Source organism: Lepus europaeus, chromosome 12 (assembly GCF_033115175.1).
Source record: "Lepus europaeus isolate LE1 chromosome 12, mLepTim1.pri, whole genome shotgun sequence".
NCBI classification, from domain to species: domain Eukaryota; kingdom Metazoa; phylum Chordata; class Mammalia; order Lagomorpha; family Leporidae; genus Lepus; species Lepus europaeus.
In genome coordinates this window covers 84502745-84521818 of record NC_084838.1, presented here as the reverse complement: position 1 = coordinate 84521818, position 19074 = coordinate 84502745, and the positions used below count along the sequence as shown (strand labels likewise).

Genomic DNA, 19074 nt, shown 5'->3' with positions numbered 1-19074 from the left:
CTAAAACAGTGTTTCACTATCTAACTTTCATGACAAATCTTGTTTTCTAATCATAGCTGTTCAGTATGTATCACTTTGGAATAGAACAACAAATCCACACTGCTTCAAGTTACATAGTTTATTGTTATTAAAAGAAATTTAACAAAAATATCTTTAAATGCTTAATAAACATAAAAAACACTAAATAGCTGTTACTATCTTTCTCTACTTTTTATACAATGGTATAATGTTACAGCCCAGAAAATTTACAGATAACATTTTAAAAAAAGCATTTGCTAACAAATAAGCAGATAACCTAAAACTACTGAACACAAAAAATATTTTTAGGTCCAACTTTAAATCTTAAAGACAAACTGTATACTACAAAGTTAAAAAATAACTAAATTTTTAAAGCTTAAAGACAAACTGTGTAACAGAAAGCTATAAAATAAATCTATAATATATATAATATACAGTATACCCTACTTTGTATTTTAAATATTTTTCTGTGCTTAAATAATGCAATTATTTTGCTTTATGAGATGTGCAGAAAAACATTTTAAAAGGAAAAAATATTTCACCTCCCTCAAAATGGACATATGGGCATTATGACAGCAGTCATACAAAACATGTTACTGATACATTCCAAGTAAAATGACAAAAAGCATATGTCTTTTCACAGTTTAAATCTGGCTAATCATCATCATCATCATCACTACTGCTACTGGGAGTCATAATCCTCTCCCTGTAGACCTGAGTTTTCTGTGAGCATGGTAAAGGAAAAAAGAAGCACAAAAATTAGTTAAGTATGGAAAACTTCTTGGACACATAAAATTATGAAATGTTCAAGGAATCAGAATATTTTTAATATAGAGTTCTCAACTTTGACTCCAGATATAATTAATTATGGATATAATATTCCATAACTTAATAGAGCTAAGCTCAATCCCATGGTTGGTATAAAGTCAATGTATAAAATGGTTTTACGATACTAATAAGGTATTCTATGATTCATGAACTAATTCATTAAAATTATTCAAGCACTATAATAATGTGCTACTTTCTAGACAGAAATGTATACAATGAAGGAACACATTTTATGTTTATCCATTCCATATGGGCAAATATAATTTAGTGAATACAGAACACCTTTTTTAGAAAAAAGAAAATAAAAGGAGGGACACTTGAAAGTGTCAAACATTTTCCAAGGTACCATCATTAAATTACTTAGATGAGATATAGACAGATGAGATTTTACTTTCAGTTTTTGTGTAATGTATTTCCCACAGTACTGATATTCACATATTTTAAAGAGCTTACTAATAACACAGTAGAGTTTTGATTCAAAAAAAGCACCCTACCACTAAAACAACAATCCATGTCTTACATCTTTTCTGTTAACCAAAAAACATACCAAGGCATCTGGCATATCTGTACAGTTATTTCAGCAAATACTGTATTTTAAATTTGCTGAAACACAAATAATGTCTGATTTCCAAGTTTTTAGTCATTTAAAATAGCTCTTTGTAGCAATCAGTGCTAAGGCTGTCCTAAAAATAATTTGTATCTTTAAAAATATATAGCCAAAAGTTGTTTCTTTAAATTCCAAAGTTTAAGCCCTCAGAAAACAATTAATGAAAGTGTGAGATAAATTTACTTGTTACTTAAGTCAAATTACTATCCAACAGAAATTTGTGGTAACTCATGGCTTCTTTATACTCAAATATTATAATCTGTTCCCCAATAATGATGATCATAGATTTCAATACTCTTCTCACTACTCATCCTTAATTCCTACTAAGTTTATTAAAATAGGTTCTCAATAAATATTTAAAAAATTTTAAAAGATGATTTGAAGACAATTCAACTTTCAGTCTAGAAAAATGTTAGTAACGTGTTAATTGTGCTCTAACAAGGGAAGGCAGATACTGGGTAGAAAATTGTATTTCAATAGTATTAGCCATAGGTGACAGTACAAATTTTCTATTTTCCAAAGAATGACATGAGGTTATTGTAGAGATTGCACAATATGTTCTTTAGAGCACAACCTTTCAACAGATTGCCAGTTCTATTTCAACAGGCAAGTATTGATACTTTTAAAGCATTTTAAAATCATGCTATAAAGTCACTTTATTAAACATTCAACATTAAATCTATGCTTACAATTTAATATGTAAGATTTAAGGCTCAAAGATTTGAAGTTATGTTTTATATATTATATACTCTATATATTAGGGGTAAAATACTAGTTTTAAAGCTTTACCCTAATTACTTAAACATGAAAATATTAAAATATCAAGGCTATAAAAGCAATTCTACACTCAGTGTGTTATTACCATGAATATTTTCAAGTCTATACAACATAATGCCTTCTTGTTTTTTCGACAAGTGATTTAGTTTAGTAGTCCACATCTAAATCACAGAAACAACTTCACCATTGGTGTAGCAGGAATACGATTACTATGTTACCTACACCATAATTCCAGATTTTAAAAAGGCAGATTTACCAAATAGAAAGTTGTCTGAAAGATAAAATATTCTACCTTCAAACTGCCTATTCCAAACATTAGCCTTCCTTACTAAAAGATACTGGTTTTCATCTGAACTGCTTATTAAATCCCACAAGGTTTTACAGACTAAAGTAGGAAGAGGACAATGGCTATTTGAACATCTTCAAAAGAAATGCCTAAGAACCAATGAATAATGTGCAACAGTAGTGTTCCTGAGTTTTATTTTTCCTTCTTCATGACTAATTAAATATGAGGATTGTATCTGGTTAAAAACAAAAACAAAAAAAAAACAGCCACTAGTGGTTTGCTAAATAGGAGGAGGTACCCCAAACAAAAATGGTCTAATTTGACTAAATATGTACCATCAACTATGAGGGTACATAAGGCACACTGGAGTTTAACAAATCTGGCAAATCGGTGCAGACACAAGAATATCTAAAAAAGATCTGATTCACTGAAATTCCTGTAAAAAGGTTACCAATACAAAAAGTTTTCTTTGTATTCAGAATATTTAAACAGCTGTGCGTAGTTTATAAATTTTAAGACTAAACTCTAATGTTGGCTTTCACTTGCAAAGTCATGCATTAACTGTTTTCATATCAAACTTTTTGATGCCTGTAAGAAAGAAAAAAAAATCTTATAGTAAACAAATGTACTTTAAAATCTAACCGAAGAAACTTATAAATGAAAGTAAACAGAAACATAAATGTTCAAATGATTAAATACACACTTAAGGCATTATATAGCTATTTTTGAAAAATCCTAACTTGACTAATTTAATTTTAATTTTTAAGATGTTTCTTCACTTACCTGTAGCATTTGATTTCCAGTACCATCCCTCAACCTGTAAGGTCTGATAACTCCATCTTCATTGAAGAACCGAGGAGGTCGCAGACTCTCCACTTCAGAAGTCTCTGTAGCTCTAGAGGAAAAAAAAATATTATTTCATTTAAAAAATTATTCAGAAGTTCATTAATCACTATAAAATGCAAATACCTTAGAGAATCCTCTTTTAGACCAAATAAGAGTCCCAGATCATTTCTCTATTTTTTTCTTTCTTTCACTTGAGTCATCACTGTTGCCTCCCAGGGGCTACACTAGCAGGAAGCAAGGGTGGGGAGCTGGAGCTATCAAACTTGTATTTTGACATGGGATGCAGGCATCTTAACCTGTGTCTTCACCCCTAGGCCAAATGCCCACCCAATACCTCTCTATTTTTAAATGTTTTCATGACACAAATAATATATATTCTCTAGAAAACTACATTAAAAATTAGAAAGCTCTAAAATCAACTATAACTTCACATTTTAAGAAAGTAGAAAAAGAAAACCAAGTTAGACTCAAAGCTAGAAGAAAACAGAATTTAGAACAAATGACTTAGATAAAAGAAAAAAAATAGACTCAATAAAATAAAAAAATTGGTTCTTTGAAAAAGCCAACAAAATGACAAGCCATTAACTGGATCAATGCAGAAAAATAGAGACAAATCACTAATATCAGAAAAATTATTGCTGGAAACTGATCCATCTAGCTTCAAGGGGTGAGCCCACAGATTAAATCAAGTGGTTTGCTTGCTTGTGAGTCCATGGATTAAATCAAGCAACCTCCCCCAAAAATGAGGATGTCCCCCACTAGATATGATACTGCAGAGGCAGCCACAGTGTGTACATAGTCTGATAAACACAGAAGATGGACTTCTGCAGCCACGGAGTAGCCCAAATGATCTTGTGTTATTACCAGCTCCTCCTTTAGTGGAAGAAGAGGCTAAACGGTTGTGCCTAGGCTTATCACAGCTTAAGTTATCCCCTGGAGAGTCTTTTATTGCATGGGAAGCAGGAACATAGTTTTAGGTATAGGTGACACCCATGGTACTCACATGACCGACCCTAGTAACAGTACAAGCCTGGAGATACGACAAACATTATTAAGGTGAATATATGTGCTGGCCATGTGGCCCGTTAGCCAACTGCCTGTGTTGTTACTGCCTAAGCATAAGGGAGACAGAGGAGGAGACCTGGTCTGTTATCACCAGCTGGGATGTCTTCCCTTCCCTGCTACCATTGTATCAAGAGATAAAATAGATGCTTATATATTGTCTGAAGGATGTGACTTGCCTAGGATGGCTTCTGTTGCTGTTTGTCTTTTCGAACAGACTGATTCAAGCCAACAGCATAGTTTGAAGGGCTCATACATATGTCTTGGTGCAAAATGTATCACTCTGTTAGGTATGCACTGAGTTCCCCACAGGAGCAATCGGGGGATTCCCAAGGTACATCTAACCAACTACTAACAGAAAACTGGACCTGGCTGACTTCCCAGAACCCCTCGAGTCCAACATGGGGTGCAACCTGGAAAGCAATCAAAAACCCATAACGGGACCGAAACAAGTGTCACCCCTTCGCTGGATGTCATTTGAAATGGCTGAATATGGTTGCTCAGGAAACAGAGCTCAGGCAGAGGGCCTACATGTGTATACAGCAGCAACAGCTAACTAAAAGTCATACCATGGAATGGGTCCCATGGGGAATATTATCAGAGTTACAAAGTTCAATTATGGTAACATGTGGGCCCAAGGAGCTGCCCTGTGGGCACAGAAAAATTAACCTGTTTAAGGTGTAAAATGTTGGAATCATAAGAATATCTGGGCAAACAGGTTGGCTAATAATGTTAAGATTACATGATGCTATGTCCTCTTATCTGTGCCTCTATGGTAAACAGACAGGTCCGGTGACAGATCCATTTTCTGCTAGTCATTGGGCCCAGCAGTTGAAACAGTGACTTCCTGGCTGATGGCCACTTTATACAGACCCTGTATAAAAAGAGCCAGCTGCTGTGCTAGGATCATCTACGCTGCTGGCTGAATAAAAGACATCCCGACGACTCCAAGAGTGTTATTTCAGTTTCCAGCCTGCGCAGCCAAGCTTGGATCCAGTCTCTCTAGGTCTGACAATTACCCAAGCTGGCCCTACATGCCACCACAAGCATCATCAGAGGGAGATCAGTCATACAGAGAAGGCTATACAAAGATGACGGCTGAGACTGGACTGGTGCAGCCACAAGCAAAGGACTGCCTGCAGGCAACAGGAGCCAGAAGAAGCACAGCAAAAATGCTTCCTTCCAGATGCCCTGATTTCAGGTTCTGGCCTCCAAAGCCAGGGACAAATAAATTTCTCTTGCTTAAGTCACCAAGTATGTGATAACTTGTTACAGTGGCCATAGGAAACATAATAAAGTATACAAAGGATCTCTGCCTTTTTCCTAAAACTGCATGCAAATCTATAATTACTTCAATCTAAAAAATAAAGATACCACCAAGTGCTGTAGAAAAAGACAGAGACACTGCATTCATAGAATTTACATTCTGGCAAGAGAGAAATAAACAAGGCAAATACATAGTATATTAACTAGGTGCCAAAGCATTAAAGATATTTAAAAAAAGAGAGAAAGAGTAAGTATCTAGGGTGGGAATGAAGCATAAAGGGAAGCTTTAGAGTAGTCAGAGAAAGACTCACTGGGAAGCTAACTTTTTATAAAGCAAGTAAGCCACACTGATAACTGGAGAAGAGTATTCTAAGCATAAAAGTACTGCAAAGATAAGCAGGGAGGATAGCATCCCCTCTTGTGAAGTTCTACACCTGATTCTCGAATGAGACTTAAAATACTTGCACCTAAGACAGATGGGGTGCTGGTGGGATTTCTCTCATCTCTTAAACAACAGTATAAACTGGGATTATTTGCCTCCTGTCCTCTGGACTCCTTCCTCAATTACTCCCTACCGTAAAGGCCATTTCTTTTCAGTCTCCTTTGCTGGTCCCTCCCCATCCTCCAACTTCTAAGTGTTGGTGTACCTAAGTGCTAAGTGCTTGGACCTCTTTTTTCTTTCCTCCATTTTCATTCCCCAGGCGATTTCACCCAGTTTCAAGGGTTTAAACACCCTGTTACAAGCTTATAAATCTCACATTTTAAAAAAGTTTCCATCCTACATTTCAAAAAATTTGAAAGAGAGACAGAGAATCCACTCTACTGCACTGGTTAACTCCCCAAATGCCCGAGATGGACAGGAGCTGGGAATTCTGTTCAGATTTCTTCTCATGTAGGTGGCAGGAACTCAAATGAGCCATGATTCATGACTGCTGCCTTCTGGGGTCTGCCATTAGCAAGAAGCTGAAGTCCAAAGCAGAGCTGGGTATTAAACCCAGGCACTTTAAAATGGGACACAGGCATCTTAACCACTAGGTCAAATGCCTGCCCTTTAACTATTTAACTCTAGCTTGGACCTTTCTCTTAAACTTCAGATTATTATACTCAACAACTACTTGAGGTCTATATACATGTCTAAGAGATTATTTATTTATTGGAGAGGGAGAGGGAGAGGGAGAGGGAAAAGGGGAGGGTGAAGGGAAGAGGGAGGGAGGAGGAGGGAGAGGGGGGAGGGGGCGGGGGGAGGGGGAGAGGAACGAGTGCTCTCATCTGCTGGTTCACTCCCCAAATGCCAGAACTTGGCTAAGGCTGAAACCAGGAGCCAGAAACTAATCCAGGCCTCCAATGTATATGGCAGGAACAAATTACTTGAGCCATCCCCACTGCTGCTAAAGTCTGTATTGCTAGAGAGCTGGAGTCAGGAATTGAAGCCAGGCATCAAATTCAGGTGTATTTATCAGATACCTGTATATCCATTCCATGTGGGATGCAGGTGTCTTAACAGCTAAGTTAAATGTCAACTTCTAATAATTCTTCATGATTCTTTCTTCCATATCCCATAGCCAATATATCAACTAATCCAATTGGCATCACCTTCAAAATACATGCAGAACATGACCTCTTCTTACAACTTCTAGTGCCACAATGGTTAAACAAGCATCTCTCACCTACCAGACCTGAAAATCTCTCAGTGGACTGCCTCAATCCTAGGCCCCTGAGTGCTATTCTCAACACAGCAGCCAGCTCACATCATTCTTCTGGTCTAAAGCCTTTCAATGGCTTCTAATCTATCTTAAAAAAAAAAAAAGAAAGAAAAGAAGCAGCCAAAGACCTTACACCATTTCAGTAGATTGTTGCCAGGCTCTATGTGATCTGAAACCCTGCTCATTCCCCAGAATCACATCTTCCCCAACTGTTCCTTTTTTCCTGCTCTATTCCACACATGCTGCTCTTGTTCCTCAAACAGGCCAAGCATATTCTTGCATCAGGGCTTTTCACTTGCTCTTTCTTCTGCCTGGAATGTCCTTACATAGCTCACTTTCTTACTTGTTTCTCCCCTCTATTATAATCCTACTTCTAAAGTGTCCCTGGATGGTGTATACATAAAACAGCAACCTTTCTTGCCATCACTTCTGTTCTTCTTATCTCCTTTAATATGCCTTGTTTCTTCACAGCATTTTTTCCCTTTAGGATATACTCATATTTACCAGTTACTTATTCTGGTTTGGTCTATTACTCTCCTGCTAGAATCTAAAATCAATGAAGACAGGAACATTGTCAGTTTTACTCTATTCTGGTTATTCAAGTGATTAGAACAGTGTCTAATTGTTATTATATAAATATTTGTATGTGTATGTTAGATAGCTCATTAAATGTATTTAAGAAATCCATTTACTTATATTTTGTCTTCATGATCTATTGAGAGGAATGTCAAATCCTTCCACCATTATAGTACATTTGTAAAATTCTTATAATCCTTTTTTTAAAAATTTATTTATTTGAAAGAGTTACACATAGAGAGGAAGAGAGACATATACCGGGGGGGGGTGGGGAGAATCTTCCATTTGCCAGTTCATTTCCCAAATGGCTGCAATGGCCAAGGTGGGGCAAGGCCAAAACCAGGGGTCTGGAGCTTCTTTCTGATCTCCCACATGCATGCAGGAGCCCAAGCACTTGGGCCATCCTCTGCTGCTTTCCCAGGCATGTTAGCAGACAGCTGGGTTGGAAATGGATCAGTTGGGTTTTGAACTGGCGCCCATATGGGATGCCAGCATCCCAAGTGGTGGTTTTATCCTCTAGGCCACATCACCTACAGTTCTTATAATCTTAACAATTTTTTCTTCATAAAAATTGAGGCTATTTTGTGAACTGAATACTTTTTTAAAATTTATTTTGTGAACTGGATAATTTTTGAACTGAAGTTCAAAATTGTTATTATATACTTGGCTAATTACTTTTTGTCATTAGCAACTTATGTTATCACAAATGTTTTTGCCTTACACTCTGTTTCATCTAATATTAATAAGTACAAGTATCCTTTTTTTTACAATGTATTAGAATATTTAATGAGATTCATTCCTTTCGATAATTGAGTCCAATGTTGTTTTCAAATAGCTCAATTAGATTATCTACCAATTTATATTTTCACTTTCGATTTTTGTAACCCTTTCTTCCTTTTGATGTCAATGTTCTTTGTAAATACAAGCTTTAATAGTTCTTAAGTCCTTATTATTTTTCCTAGAACTGCTTTAATTTGCTTTCTATCCTTAGATGTAACATAGCTGGGCACAGAATGAGAGGGCCTTAGATAAGTTGAAGGTAATTCTAGTAGCTGTGGGCAGAAGTCTACAGAGATCTCTACGAGTGCTGAAGTCTGTTTTTTCATTAGTTTTGAGTTTATCTGATGACTACTACTTAACACATTACATTTACGAGATTAATGTTAGAAGAGAGGAGACCAATTCTCTTTTCCCTCATCTAAACTCTAAATTACAGGAATAGAAATATCAATGAAGGGGAAGTGAGGAATGGATGTAACAGTTTCATAACAAAATAACATTATAAAACAGACTAAAGACAAACAGTTTGAAGCAAGGAATATAAAATGCTATTCTTTATTTCTCAAAAAGACACATAGCATTACATTAATGTATTTCAATTAAGGTTACTGAAAAAGCTTGGTTAACTTGCCAAACCATTCCTATCAAGGCTGCTAGTAATGACAAATAAGAACCATACAGAGTTGAAATGAGACAATGGCAGAAATTTTAAAAGTACCAAAATGAATCAGGAAGATCATATGCAGCACGACATACCAAAGTGTTCAGGACTAAGTGCTCGAAGCCAAACAACAGATGTATTTCATGTCTCATAGCTTAATATTTCACTCATATCTTACATCAAGGGAAATTTACCTTTTTATTCCCTGAAATGTACTGCTAGCCATGTCTATGATGCCTCCAGTTGGCCTTGCCACTGCTCCAACTAGACCTTTCCCAACACCTTTAAAGAAACCTGCTGCTCCTTCTTTTTGAGCTCCTAGAAAGAAAAAAAGGTAATTTTAGCCAACTAAATCAAGAAAGAAAGCAGAATCAGTGTGTGAAAAATTTGATAACTATTACTCAAAGGAACTACTATACTTGCCTTTGATTGGTTTTGTGACAATTCCTGTTATGCCACTTACAAAACCCTAGAGAGAAAGCACAAAGTTTACACTAGTTTCATATGATGCCTAGAAGAACCAAAATACACAAAACAGAGTTCCATTTTTTCATATACTTAAGGCTTAACAAATTTCCCCAAGTATTTTATTTAAATAAAATGTTTTTGGAGGCTCATGACGTTGGATGCTTATGTAATATATGGTGGCTTAATCTGCTGTGCCACAATGCTGGCTTTGGCCATTTCCTAGTCACAGAATGTAAGTTTAAAAGATATTCTCTAAAATGTTCAAAACCAGGGCCAGCATTGTGGTGCAGTGGGTTAGGCTGCCGCCTGCATCACTGGCATCCCATATAGGCATTGGTTTGAGTTCCATCCATTCTATGTTTATCTAGCTCCCTGCTAATGTGCCTGGGAAAGCAGAAAATGGCCCAGCTGCTTGGGCACCTGTACCCACGTGGGAGACCTGGATGGAGTTCCTGGCTCAAGACTTTGGTTTGGTCCAACCCCAGCCATTGTGGCCAGTTGAGGAGTTAACTCGCAGACAGGAAGATCTCTCTCTCTCTCTGTGTTACTGCCCCTCAAGTAAATAAATCAATCTTTAAAAAAAGTCCACAGGCTGGCGCCGCAGCTCAATAGGCTAATCCTCCACCTTGCGGCGCCGGCACACCGGGTTCTAGTCCTGGTCGGGGCGCCGGATCCTGTCCCAGTTGCCCCTCTTCCAGGCCAGCTCTCTGCTGTGGCCAGGGAGTGCAGTGGAAGATGGCCCAAGTGCTTGGGACCTGCACCCCATGGGAGACCAGGAGAAGCACTTGGCTCCTGCTTTCGGATCAGCGCGGTGCGCTGGCCGCAGTGCGCCGGCCGCGGCGGCCATTGGAGGGTGAACCAACGGCAAAAGGAAGACCTTTCTCTTTGTCTCTCTCTCTCACTGTCCACTCTGCCTGTCAAAAAAAAAAAAAAAAAAGTCCACAATCCTGTGGAATTTCTTACAGAAACTAAGCCCTTTCCTCCACGAGTGATGCCTTCTCTAAGGCCAGCTGGTTGCTTATTCATAGCTTCTCTCCTCTTCTGCTGGTAATCTTCATCCATGGTCATAGCTGCTACCCCTTTAGCCATGGCACTGGTGATTTTGGAGGCAGCACCAGCTAATCCACCTAACAGAAATCATAGTATGTTTAGTAAAAGTAAATGTCATTTATCTATAATACAATAATGTCTGGTAAACATTTTGCTTCTTACCAACAGCTCCACCAACTAGCGCCTTAAATCCTAGTGCCATTCCTTCCACAAACTCTTCAGGACCCTGGATGGCCCCCTAAAGGGTAGATAAATAAGGTTATACTTACTTTTAAAGGTGAGCTTATTGATGCAAATGGGGAAACTGATAGTGACTAAAAGAATAAAGATGTCCCAGAGAAAGTGAGATTAGCAAAAAATTTCTTATAAATTAAAAGAAAGCACAGGGACATTTCACGACATTGAAAGTATAAAAGATAGAACGTTGGAAGCTGTTTCAAGCTTAGAAACTGAGTTTGACAATTCAAGGTTTAGAAAACACGTTTGATGTGCACTGTAAGCTATATGCTGAAAAGCAAGCAAGCACAGCTCAAATCACTCCTAATATATTTTTTTAGTAAAGAAATACTTTAAAATTCTTAATGTTTTAAAATACAGAATATAAAATAAATTTACCTTTTACCTTACTTTTTACTAATCTATGAAATTATAAGTGAAAGTAACAGAGTTCTGTTTTAAGGGATGTAGAACAATCATAGTTTTTCCCATTGCTTAATAAGACTGCTTTGCATAATGTCAGCTTTTATGGTTATTTTTATAGTTCACATTACTATGCAAAAAAAATACTATCTCTACGCATCATGATCTTCCTTCTAATACAATGTGGATTATACTTTTATTCCAACAGAACATTTGAAATTCAACGTATCTTAACAAAATCTTAAGTTTAAATTTTGACAAAGAGGTAAAAATCTCCCCTATAATTGCTTAACATTTTTTCCTATAAATAATAGCTTTTTGTGTGATTCCCAAAATCTATGTATACCTATAGCTTCAGTTAATAATAGAAATGCATTATCTATTCAGAAGTATGAGGGAAATATATTACATAAAAACTATTTTACCTGGTAAGGTTCATAAAAAAATGCTTCTACACCTTCTGAAAATTCTCTAATTAAGCCAAAGGGATTTCCCAAAACATCAAGTCCAAGAATGAGTACATACATCTGCTTAATGGCCTAAAAATGAAATGTAACATTAATTCAGATAATTTGTTTATATTGTTTCTTAGAGATCATTTAGTATATACATCCACATTTCTCAGGCCAATATGATTTACTACAAATTTTAACACAAAATCATATTACCTTATTTATCATAATCTGTTTTTAAAAAGCAATTTGGTGTTATTACAAATATGACATATTTACATAAAATTCTAGACTATCTAAAATACTTTTATAGTTGTTATTACCACCATCTTAGACTGGAAAAACACACAAGTCAAATGATGTCCAGTGTTACACACTGGATGTTACAGCAAAAGGAGGATCTAAATCCAGATCTTTTAAGTCATGCTCAGTGATCTGTCCTCTATACCACAGCTATCCAGATGTTCTCAAGCTATTAACATAAGGTATAATAGTCTTTGTAAAGGTGAAAAGAATTCATTAAGATAATATATATGGCTGACTCAACAACTAATTGTATTAAAACATTAAGCATTCATTGGTTAGTTACTAACTGCTTACCCCGAATCAGTTATTTAAATAACAAATGTAGTGAATTAGTTATAGTCTATTTAAATATTTATTTCTAGCACACATTGATCCAAAAAAAAAAAAAATCCAGGATTACAGTCTGTTTAAACATTTATTTATTTCTAGCACACATTGATCCAGAAAAAAAATCTGTCAGTGGCTAAGAAAAAATAAAAGGACAAAAAATTGAAATGGTAGTTGGGCTAAATTTCTTTCTACAATTGAGAAAAGAACCCAATTTAAAAATTTTAAAAACGGCCATTTACTGCCTTAACAAATCTGTATTACACATGTGCAAACATACAGGTTTCACTGGTCTGTAGCACGGTGTTTCTCTGTAAGATAATTTCAGACAAACCTGTTTTGAATAGTGTCTTATTACTTCAGATTGAAGTTCAGATGTTGTATGGAACTGATAGTTGAGTTCAAAGAATGCAAGCCTGGAAAAAATATGAATGAATGAATGAATGAATGAATGAACGAACATACAGGTTGGGGTGGGGGAATCCCATTCGCAAACTACTAGAACTATTTCTCAACTCTGTCCTACCATGGCCCACACAGAGAATGTTCTACATGATGAGATAAATGGAAGAGACTGCTCAACAACAACCAAAGTTCAGTTTCTGCAGGTCCTAAGCCTAATATGCTGACAGCTAAGGAGTCAAGATAAGCTAATTTATAATCCACTCATAGCATATACCTAATCCACTAAGGATACACTATGCTTGTTGCTAAATACAAGAGCAACAAGACCATAAATATCATCCTGTTCCTGATGCCATCAAACCTATGCTCATTTATTTGACCACTAATTTAATCTAGATTTCCGGGGGTACTTTATTTGAGAGGCATAAAGAGAGAAAGAGAGAGGGAAGGATGAAAAGCAAGAGAGGGAGGGAAGAGGGGGTGGGGGGAGAGGGAGACAGAGAAAATGAGAGCTCCCATGTGCTGGTTCACTCTCGAAATTGAGCCATTGCTGCTGCTTCACAGGGTCAACATCAGCAGGGAGCTGGAGTCAGGTGTGGACCAGGCATGGGACCCAGGCATGCCAATATGGAACACAGGCGTCTTAACCATTAGGTCAAACGTCCACCCCAGACTGTAGATAATTGGTTCGACACACTACTTGAAAGTCTCCACTCAGACTCTTTGAGTCTCTGGTCAGATATTCTGTTAGCTTCCACTACAACTCACATGAAAACACAAATTCTAGACTATAGCATTTAAACTAGTATCTTCATTTCACTAATCACTGTATTTATTTTGTTCTAGTTGCACATGCTCTGAAGTCTTGCTCTTAATTGGTGTCAAAGCCACATCTTTCAGGCTGAATTTTGTGCAGACACATTTCTTAGGAATCCTTCCCCAGACCAGACTTTCTAAAATGTACCAACTTGCACAGCCCATGTCTCTTTTTTTAACGAAATTATTTAGTAATTATTCTGTTATTTAGTAGTTAGAAGGTTAGCAGATAAAATGTTTGGTGTTATTTTTACTGTATTCCATTTAAAGGCAAAAATCCCATTTTGTCTGTGACCCTCAATGTACTTTATACAATTCCTCAATTACAAAATTTTAAGTAAATTTAAATGAATTGCTAATCAACTCAGGGATTTGAATTTTAAACATACTTAAAAACTACATCCTGTACATCTGTAAGGGTAGCACCGATACTCTTCAGCAAAAGATTTAAAGAATGAACTGGAATCAGTCCTCCATGTTGTTCTGAATCTTTAGCTTCTTCTCTACCCGGAGTCAGTGAAACACTTAAATGCAACTAAAGAGATAAGAAGATAAATATTTTAAAGTATTTTATTCATACTGATAGTTTTAAAAATCAGTTTCATTTTAAATTCACTACACCATAAATAACATTTCAAGCTCACTTGGATTACATAAAATTAGTAAGTAGAAGGCTAACAGAATTTAAAATTCAATTTGAGTATTTAAATTTTAAATTTAACAATTTAAGATTACATGTTTTTTAGTTCAATCTTATTCTATTGGAAAACCTAATAAAATCACAATTTTTCATTTGTCAATTACATTATAAAATTTAGAAGTATAAGGTGCTGAAAATTATCCAAATATCTTCAAAAGTATATATTTAAACTATTAGAATTAAGTTGGTATTAAGCCATTAAAAAGCAATTTTGTTGCACATACATTCTACACAGTTGTACAATAAATTTCTTGAAGTTTTCTATTAGTAACTCAGAAATTATGTGTTAAAACTAACAGATTTAATTTTGTTCTATCTTCAATTCTTAAACCACACCTGTTTTATAAATTAAAACTAAGAGAAGTATTACACACAGAATTTTGAAAATTGACACTAAGCAGCTTAATGGAAAATTAAGGACAAATGTTATTAGATCAAAATATAAGCACATGCTGGACGTGACTTCACTATTATTTAGCATGGTGAAAGTTATTTTAAGGGAAAATAAAAATTTGAAAGAATCATTTCTGAGTTGAAGCTGTTTATCTGTTAGACACAGGCTTGGGCTTGATGGTGGGGAGTCGGAGCCCCAGGTACCGAGCTGATGGAGCTCACAGGGGACAGGAGCAGAGGCAGAGGTGCAGGGAGCTGCCTGGCCTGACGGTGGAGGTGGGTCTGGGCCTAACCAAGAGATTACAGAGCGGCCCAGTGGAGAGGGGAGAAGGGGGCTGGGCGCCAGTAGGCCCAGTGGGGATGCTGAGGAGGGGACCCCGATGGCTGGGAGCCTGAAGTTGCAGAGGCCGCAGCTGAGCCAAAGGCTCAGGAGCAGGCCTCATTACTCATTAAGCAGTGCTGGGGGGGGGGGGAGGCGGTGGGGGGGGCAGGGAGGGGAGTGTAAGGGACTCAGCAGTAGGTGAGGTAAGCCCATCTGGAAGGTGAGCAGGGGTCAAACCTGGCCTGAGTCTCTGGGAGGGTGTCTAACTGGGAGGGCCTGAGAAGGATTCTTAGGTTAAGAAAGAGGCATTTTTTTCCAGGGGAAGTGGCTGTTGTAAAGAAAACTGAGGATGCTGTGCTGTTGAGCCCAGAGGATCTGGGTTCAGTGAGGGAGAACTGAGACAAAGTAGCTGTGCCCATCCAGAAGACTGAGGTAGCTGAGGAGGCAGGGCCTGGTGTCACTTATGGGAGCTTCAGGGAATGCTGAAGGGTGGGCTGGACTCGAGTCGTGGGACTACCCATTCTTTTGCTCCCTTTAGTGTCTCTCTGTGGCAGTTTGAAGCTTTTTGATACTCTTAGGGTAGGGATTGAAGAAAGAAGTATTTACTTTTTTTCCATGGGAAAAAAAAAATCATTTACTTGTAAAGTTGCAATATTTATATACTATTAAAGAATACAAACACTATCTCCTTCCAAACAGAATGTTTGCTATTACCTAGAGTATCAATAGTAACAAAAATGAATTATTTTTTCTCTACCTTGATAGGAGATATATGAAAATATTCATAGAGACTGACTTGTGATTGATCTACTAATGCATCTGTTTTACATTCTTCTTGGAGTGCTTCTATATCTTTAGAAAAAAGTTCAACCTATAAAAGAAAGATAAAATATTAATAACTAAAAAGGCTGAACTGCACAAGTTCAATCCAATGACTCACACACTGCAAAAAATTATAAAATACAGACACCATATTATTCACAGTTGGAAAGTTAATGTCCCAGAATGGAAACTAACATCTCTACTGCTACAGTTCTGTCTGCCATTCACAAACTGATAAGCATCTTTTATGCTTCCATTAAAACCATTAAAAGATTCTCAAGAATGAAACCATCAACACAGTTATTCTCCCAATGCTTTAGCCTTTTTAGAATTATATTACTGGCCTCTGTAATTTGCAGTAAGACAGTTATCAAAATACTACCTGTGAATATGCATTGTGTGTTGATAAAATGGATGTGTGCCCTTTTAGAATAAGATCTACAGTCTTATTATAAAGCTTAGTGTCTTAAAATTAATACATCAAAAGATGCTCAACATTTTTAGTTAACTGCAAATCAAAACAGCGATATGAAATTACCTGACACCCACTAAGCTGGCTAAAATAAAAATGATGACAAATAGTGTTGGTGAGACTAAAGAGAAATCACAACCTTTGTATATTCTTGTATAAACCCTGTATAAACATATAAATGGTAAAGCTACTTTAGACAACTGTCTGGTAGTCCTAACATGGTTATTAAACAAAGAATTAACATATAACCTAGAAATTCTACTCCTAGGTATATATTCAAGAGAAACAAAAATATATGTCCAAATGAAAACATATGAACAAACATTTATAACAACATTATCCATGATCTTCAGAATGTGCAAACAACCTAAAAATTCTCAATAACCATGAATGGAAAAAGAAAATGCAGCATACCCAAACAATTGAATATTACAAATCATAAAAAGGAATTAAGTGCAAGTAGCATGCTATTAACATGGATGAACTTTGAAAACATGGTAAGTGAAAGAAGCTCTTCACCAAAGACCATAGTGCATAATTCTATTTGTTTGAAATGTTCAGAATAAGAAAACCTATATAGATTAGAAAGTGTATTAGTGGCTACATAAAGCTATGGTACTTACTTGGGCAATGGTGATGGTCATACTTTTGTTAATATATTAAAAACTATTGGACACTTTAAACAAACAAAATGTACATGATATGTGAATGTATCTCAATAAACTTATTAGATCACATGGAGGAGTTATCTTCCTTTTTCTCTTTTCATGAATCTTACCCTAGTTTAAGAATTATTTTTGGAAGAAGCTATATCTGATCCACCCTGTTACAGTGATTTTATAGTCTTTCGCGTGTCACCAAAAAGTTACTACTTTACCCTTCTTTCACTAGCTAATGTTGGACGTAACTCAAATGTCTGAATTATTAACCAAAGCAAAAATAAAACTCACCTAGGAAAACAGAAGAAAAAACTGATGTTAATATGACTGTTATGTTTTCCCCCTACTACTGGTCCCAAATCTCTCCTATTATGGTAATATACATTAAAAAGGCTTCTCCACTTGTCTTGTTTCTATCTTCCATCATTTAATGTTTTCTTTTTTTTTTTTCTTTTTTTTTTTTTTTTTTTTTGACAGGCAGAGTGGACAGTGAGAGAGAGAGACAGAGAGAAAGGTCTTCCTTTTGCCGTTGGTTCACCCTCCAATGGCCGCCGCGGTAGCGCGCTGCGGCCGGCGCACCGCGCTGTTCCGATGGCAGGAGCCAGGTGCTTCTCCTGGTCTCCCATGGGGTGCAGGACCCAAGGACTTGGGCCATCCTCCACTGCACTCCCTAGCCACAGCAGAGAGCTGGCCTGGAAGAGGGGCAACCGGGACAGGATCGGTGCCCCGACCGGGACTAGAACCCGGTGTGCCGGCGCCGCAAGGCGGAGGATTAGCCTAGTGAGCCGCGGCGCCAGCCCATTTAATGTTTTCTACAAATATACTCACATTAGAATCACAAAGATGAAAAATAGTTGTAAAATAGACATTTTAATATCTTTAAGAATTTATTTTTCTCATTAATTCTCATTTTAATTCATATTGCTAATATATGTTAATACAAACAGAATATTCAATGTAGTTCATAGATAAAATTCTAAGAACATAATGATACTCTCTTCTTTCTTCCCTCCTCCTCTTTTCTTTCCTTCCTTCTTTCTTTCCTTTTTCCTTAATGTTTGAGATAACATATTTTTAATTTACATTATAGTCAAGGCTTAATACTCCAATAAACAAAGAGTTCAACAAGTAAAAATAAAAAAACAGGCTGACCATGTGGCAGAGTGGATTAAGCCATCCTCTGCAGTGCTGGAATCCCATGTGGGCGCCTACACTTTTGATACAGTTCCCTGCTAATAGCCTGGGAAAGCAGTAGAGGATGTCCCAAGTGTTTGGGCCCCTGCACCTGCATGGGAGACCAGGAAGAAGCTCATGGCCCTCGCCTTTGGCCTGGCCCAATCCTGGCCATTTGTAGCCCTTTGGGGAATGAACCAGCAGATGGGAGGTATTTCTAATTCTGCCTTTCAAATAAATAAATACATAAGCGGGATACACAGCAGACTCATAGGATGGCAGATGTCCTAAACAACACTCTGGCCTCTGAATCAGCCCTTAAGGCATTCGGATCTGGCTGAAGAGCCCATGAGAGTATTGTAGGCATGGAAAGCCACGATACCATGGAAAAAAAAAAAAAAAAAAAAGACCTAAATGAAAGATCTCTGTGAGTGAGATCCCAGTGGAAAGAACGGGGCCATCAAAGAAGGAGGTACCTTTCTCTGAAGGGAGGAGAGAACTTCCACTTTGACTATGACCCTATCGGAATAAGATCAAAGTCAGCGAACTCTAAAGGCTTCCATAGCCCTGGCAACTCATGACTAGAGCCTAGGGAGATTACGGACGCCATGAACAGGAGTGTCAAATTGTTAAGTCAGCAACAGGAGTCACTGTGTACTT

General features: G+C 37.0%; 1 protein-coding gene across 3 annotated transcripts in view; it reads right to left on the bottom strand.

Moving 5' to 3' along the window:
* VPS13A (vacuolar protein sorting 13 homolog A) overlaps positions 1-19074 on the bottom strand; it is a 254299-nt gene that overhangs the window by 21977 nt on the left and 213248 nt on the right. Inside the window, exons 60-69 of one of the 3 annotated variants that reach the window (XM_062208442.1) lie at positions 16046-16159; positions 14263-14408; positions 12987-13068; positions 11993-12106; positions 11091-11166; positions 10842-11005; positions 9834-9879; positions 9605-9728; positions 3300-3411; positions 444-3104 (exon numbers count right to left, since the gene is read on the bottom strand). In XM_062208442.1, coding sequence (XP_062064426.1) covers positions 3084-3104; positions 3300-3411; positions 9605-9728; positions 9834-9879; positions 10842-11005; positions 11091-11166; positions 11993-12106; positions 12987-13068; positions 14263-14408; positions 16046-16159 — 999 coding nt within the window. In that variant the 3' untranslated portion in view covers positions 444-3083. Of the gene's footprint in view, positions 1-443; positions 3105-3299; positions 3412-9604; positions 9729-9833; positions 9880-10841; positions 11006-11090; positions 11167-11992; positions 12107-12986; positions 13069-14262; positions 14409-16045; positions 16160-19074 lie in introns of those variants that run through there. The other 2 variants (XM_062208443.1, XM_062208441.1) reach the window with 2 other exon arrangements.